Source organism: Charadrius vociferus, unplaced genomic scaffold (genome assembly GCF_000708025.1).
Source record: "Charadrius vociferus isolate BGI_N301 unplaced genomic scaffold, ASM70802v2 scaffold297, whole genome shotgun sequence".
Lineage (NCBI taxonomy): Eukaryota > Metazoa > Chordata > Aves > Charadriiformes > Charadriidae > Charadrius > Charadrius vociferus.
Genome location: NW_009649192.1, coordinates 383,017 through 388,914, shown reverse-complemented (window position 1 = coordinate 388,914; position 5,898 = coordinate 383,017). Strand labels below are relative to the sequence as shown.

Sequence of the window (5,898 nt, the reverse complement as noted above, 5' to 3'; positions counted from 1 at the left end):
GGGGGGATGTCACAGATGTCACAGGGGGGTTCAGGGTGCAGAGAGGGGGGACAGAGGTGATAGAAGAAGAAACTGACAGAAAAAGCATTAAAAAAGTGGTGGGTAACTTAACATTTCAGTTAGTGAACTCTTAGCCACACAACTTTGAAAAAAACAAATCACACATATGTAAGTGCATGTGTTCACACCCATAGGCCAAGTGGCAGATACAAGTAAAATCCTAAGATTAGAAAAAAAAAAAGCTAAATGACTCTCTAAATTACATCATGAACAACCAACTTCCCATAATTTGAATTATGATTTCTTACATATCTAAATACATACCCAATTCCTTCTCGTTTTAGCTCTTTCCAGTAATTTCTGATGCAATTCTTTCCCAATCCCATTTTCAAATTTTTTAACGATATCCTCAGTTCTTTGATATTCTTCTTGATTTAGAAATGGCTTCACTGTAAATAGGAAATGTTTTGTTTTAAAGACAACTGCATACTAAGATTTATTCCAAGATTCAGATATCCACAAGCAAGGGAGTAGATGAAAATACTCAGAAATTATTTTTCTAAAACAAATATTTGAAGGGAAAATACCTTTTAAAAATCTGTAAATAAATGAGTGTGTTCTAATAAAACATAAATACACACTTTTAAATAAATATAGATGTTAGCAGATGAAAGCAATTGCTGAAAATCTGAAATACCTAACAGATAACTAAATCAGATATATTTAAAACTGTAGCTGAAAATACAATGGAGTTCTGCAACTCCCTCAGCTGCCACACAACTCACTGAATAATTAAATTTACAGGAAATTTGTTTGTAAATTAATGCCACCCTACTGTACCAACCATAAGCTACTTGCCTTTATTTTCAAAAGTCCATTCACAACCTACAAGCACTTCACCCATCAGTTCTCATTCCCCGTTCCCACGTTACGTCTACCTTCGAATGAAATTGATGGCAGTTACTACAACCCAATTTTTATGTTTTAAAAAACTTCTGGATTTCTCTCAGATTTTGTGCCATACAGGCCAAAGTTCTCTGTAAACATTTGCAAAACTGGCCATTGTTTCAACCTAAAACCCTCCTGAAAGCCTTTTAACCCTGAAGTCCATGGTCAGTAACAGGCACTGCTGATGTCAGTTTCCATACATGCACATCTCATTGTCTTCACATTCACCTTGTGTATAACACATTTCTTGTTTGCCTTGCTACTGCTAACCCTGTGTCTACTTACTGCTGTTAACAAACAAGGAAGTATATTTGTTTAATTTTAGTAATCATTTATCTGTATCATCTCTAATCTAGCTTTTGCGAGCAACAACGGAGTTTCAGCTGGGCCATGTCTCAAATAATTACCTATCCTCGTAGAATTAAAATCTTACTTCCCCACAGCTTTGTCTTGCTCCAGTTATGAATGCTTGCCTGCAACCACTACTTTTTTCTTCTTCACAAATCTAGAGATCATCTCCTCCAACACGTCATCTCAGCAGGGTGTGCTACAGCAGGCTGCTCAGGACTGTGCTGGGTTCTGAACATCTCCAAGGATGGAGACTCTACAACCTCCCTGGTAGCAGTCTGTTCCAGCGCTTAACCACCCTCACAATAAAAAGCTTTCTTATGTATTTCAATTTGTGCCCACCACCTCTTATTCTGCCACTGGATCCCACTACGATGTCTGGCTGTGTCTTCTTTACTCCTCTCCATCAAGTATTTACATACATTGCAAAGATCCCCCCTAGAGCCCTTTCTTCCCCAGGCTGAATGGTTGCAGATCTCACAGTCTCTTCTCATACATCAGATAATACACGCCCTTAATTGCCCTCATGGCAATTCGCTGGGCTCATTCCAGTATGTTCGTGTCTTGCTTGAACTGCAGAGCCCAGAAATGGCCACAGCACTCCAGATGCGGCCTGCCCAGCGCTAAACAGAGGGGAAAGATCACCTCTCTCTACCTGCTGGCTACGCTTCTTCTAATGGAGCCATGAAGGCTGCTGGCCTGCCTTGCTGCAAGGGCACATTGCTGGCTCATGTTCAACTTCATGTCCACCGGGACCCCAAGGGCTTTTCTACAAAGCTGCTTTCCAGCCAGTCGGCCCCAGCTTGTGCTAGCGTGGGGGGTTATTCCTCCCTGGGTGCATGACTTGGCATTTCTCTTTGTTTGTTGAACTTCATGAAGCTCCTGTCAGCCTGTTCCTCCAGCCTGTCAAGCTCCCTGTGATGACAGTACGAGCATCTGGAACATCAGCCACTCCTTCCAGCTTTGTATCATTTGCAAACTCAGACTGCACTCTGTCCCATCATGCAGGTCATTAATGAAGATGTTAAACAATACTGACCCCTGAGGTGCACCGTCAGAGACTGGCCTACATCTGGAATATGTGCTGCTGATCACAAACCTTTGAGCCCAGCAGCTGAGACAGTTTTCAGTCCACCTGACTGTCTACTACCTAGTCTATACTTCATCGATTCATGAATGAGGAAGTTTATTTAAAAGATGCCAAAAGCCTTGTTAAAGTCAATATAAACAATATCTAGATGCAGCTTGAATTGCACCACCATCAGTTCTGAACACAGACGAAAAAAGAAATAATAGAGACAGAGCCACCCACCTACACCATTTAGCAGTACACAGTATTCACCCAAGAAACCCGGAGTTGAAAGCCTCCCCAGACTGAGGGTAGTCTGACACTCAGGTTTTGCAGAGTGACCCTACAACCGCGCAAGATTATAAGAGAGAGCAATTAACCTCTGTTATTCAAGTTTCAAAGTTATTACAGAGCAACGCGCGCACACACACACAAGAACGAAAATAAGCAAAATTACTGGGTTCTGATCCCTGTCTGAGGGGTGACCAAGATCGCTAGGGATTTCCAGCACACGATGACGAGACAAGGCTGAAAACTGAGTTTGTTCAGCTTAAGAAGAAAATACTTTGCTTCACTCTAACAACTGAATAGAAAGGCATAGCAAAGATAAAGCACAGCTCCTCTCAGAGATGCACAAGAACAGTACAAGAGAAAATGGACTCAAGTTGGAAAATAGGAAATTTCTGCCAAGGAAAATGTGAGGGTTTAGGGGTTGCGGGGGTGGTGTTTGCTTTTTTTGTTTGGGGTTGGGTTTTTTGTCATTCTTGGTTTGGGTTTTGTTCCCCCTTCTGTAATCAAGAAGGTGATCAAATACCAGAACAGGTCATCCAGAGAGGCTGTGGAATCTCCATCCTCGCAGATATACAAAACCCAGCTAAGCAAGCCTGAGCAACCTGCTGTAGTCAGACCTGCTTTGAGCAGGGATCTGGTCTAGATGAACCCTTCTCAACCTACGTTGATTCTATGATGACAGGGCCTCTTTCCATTTAAAAACTATTCGATCAGATGTAGAAGCAGCACTATGAGGAAGGAGCAGAACTTATCCCCTTTCTCACTAGAATTCAGTGAAACTTCTCTATTGCCACTTTCTCCAGGCCCACAGATCTCATCTTCCTTTCTGCATACATCAGCTTCACCCATGAACAAGAACTACCCCACGAAAGAAATCTTCAGTTGCATACTTAAGGAATCCTATGGAGAGCTGGACCTTTGGGTTTTTGTACTCTCAGACTGAGTCCAAGCTTCTGAGCCTCAGCCTCTGGGGTGAGCTGAAAGGCTAAATAACAGGCATATGGCCACCTTCTCTGTTCAAGGCCTACCTTCAAAACAAGGTTAGTCATCCTGAATCCAAAGCAGAGGCAGCTACTGTAAAGCCCAAAATAAGGTACCTTCTGAGACATACTCTGCCCAGCTTTTCCAGTTGACTGGCTTTAAACAGACAAGTGCTTCATCAACAGGCATACTAACTAATGTTAAGTGCCTGGGATCCTCCTCCAACCAGAAAAAGACAGGAGTTTCTGAGGAATGATTCACAGCATCTATGAAAGGTCATTTGGAGTTTCTAAATTGTTCTTCAGAAGCACCTCCCTTCCTTCACTCACCTTCACAGACTAAATAAATGAAGAGCTTAAGCAATGAGAATCACCAAGCTAATGTGTAGAATTCTGTGCTGCGCATTTTGGCTTTGAACAAGGGAGGACTGTGACAGAACAAAAAAATACTGGACTAACTTTTCTCCAACCTCCAGTGAGACTAAAGGAGATCAACAATGATGATCAAAGTTATAGAATGACTTATGTACAAGGAACAGTAATTAGGAAGTAACTTCAGCATGAAAAAAGGGACATGTGATAAGGTATTTATGAAAACACAGATCAGAATCAGAAAACAAGAGCAAACAAATTCACTGTCAGATTTTATCACTCAATGACAGAGTTATTTATTAACCTGGAGAGCCAGCTGGGTGTACAAAACTAAGTTCTAAAGGGCAATTCTGTTATTACACGTTCACTATTACAGCACAACTTTAGTTAATCTACATTACAACAAAATGAAAACATTTTTTTGACACGCATACACACACAACATTTTCTCCTCTAAAACCACCATTTCATCAAAACATGATGACATACGGAACAACAAAGAAACTCTATTACCATTTACTGGGCCATTTCCACTACACTCAGAATAAAAGGGAACCCAGAGTGAACTTTAGGACTTCTATTTTGGGAAAGGGAAATATTGGTATATGTTTCTGCAAAGGACAGAACTCAACGTCTTACTCTGTTAGCATTCCTGTATTACAGGTAAGATGGTAAGACACAAAGCAGATGTTCCAGAAAAAACGCTCAGTTTCTCAGAGTTCTGAAAGTGATTGAAGAAATATAGGAAAGTAATCTCAAGATACTAGGTAATGTATCTTTGTCATCCCTGACGTATAAACACCTGATATAATAATACTGAACTAATCAATCCTCTCCGCTTTATAAACAGAGCTAGACACGCGTACATTGATTTTGCTTTCAAAACTTTTCTCTTTATGATCTTCTTTAGAGAGCAAATATCTCAGGACAGAAATTATCCAAAAATGCCCACTACTGCCTTTTCCAGCTATTGTCTAGTTAACAGTATTGGTGAGCAAGAAGAACATTTAAATATGAAAAAGTCTGTAAAAAAAAAAAAGTTATTTCAAAGATCTTGGGCAAACACAGACATAAACAAGCAAAGTAGTCATTATGCAAAACAAAATTTGTAGATGAAGAAATACCTTTCATTAGACCAGCTGATATGGCCGAAAAACAAAACCCAAAACCTTAGGGGGACAAAACCTCAAACCAAAAAAAGTTAACCTTCCCACACACCCAATTCCCTTCCATGCTGAAGAAAGGTAAACATGGACAAAATGGAAATTTTTACTCAGGTTGCTCTGGGCACTTAGTTTGCCGGTTTGAACCTGAAAGAGGCCTTCTGCACTCTGAACTTGTCTTGATCCCCCATCCCAACTACATCAGACAATACAAGCTGTCTACAAATCACCCCACAAACACCTCCTGACTAGCCTGGTTACAATAGCACACACCACGCTCCTACTACAATACGAAATCATTACCTGCATCAAGGTATTTACTTAAAGATTCATCAAGAGGAGGTACAGGCAGGGAAGGCAGAGAATCTTGGTACTGAAAGGTTCGCTCCTCGGAGGATTCAAGCACTTGCTTTTCCATGATGCAGATCTGCAGCACAACATCAACAGACCATGAAAAAAGCCCAAGTTTGAGACAACGATTTATCTCGCCACGCTGTTTTCTCCTTCTCCCCACACAGTATGACACATATCAGGCAAGCATCCACTGACAAGGGCAGCTACAGGTGCTGTCTCGGGATACCTCGCGATTAACAAACTCGAGGCCTACTGCGGTTTTTTTGTTTGTTTGTTTTTTTGTTTTTTTTTTTTCCCCCCCCGAGGAGCAGCCAGCCGTTCCGGGGACACCCACCGAACTGCCGCCAGAGAACTGGGGAAGGGGGAAACCACC

At 41.4% G+C, this 5,898-nt stretch overlaps 1 protein-coding gene across 1 annotated transcript in view; it reads right to left on the bottom strand.

The window, feature by feature from the left end:
• The window catches only part of CROT (carnitine O-octanoyltransferase), an 18,791-nt gene extending 13,192 nt beyond the window's left edge, over positions 1-5,599 (bottom strand). Inside the window, exons 1-2 of the mRNA XM_009888959.1 lie at positions 5,475-5,599; positions 325-449 (exon numbers count right to left, since the gene is read on the bottom strand). Coding sequence (XP_009887261.1) covers positions 325-449; positions 5,475-5,589 — 240 coding nt within the window. The 5' untranslated portion in view covers positions 5,590-5,599. The remainder of the gene's footprint in view (positions 1-324; positions 450-5,474) is intronic.
• Positions 5,600-5,898: the final 299 nt, after the last annotated feature.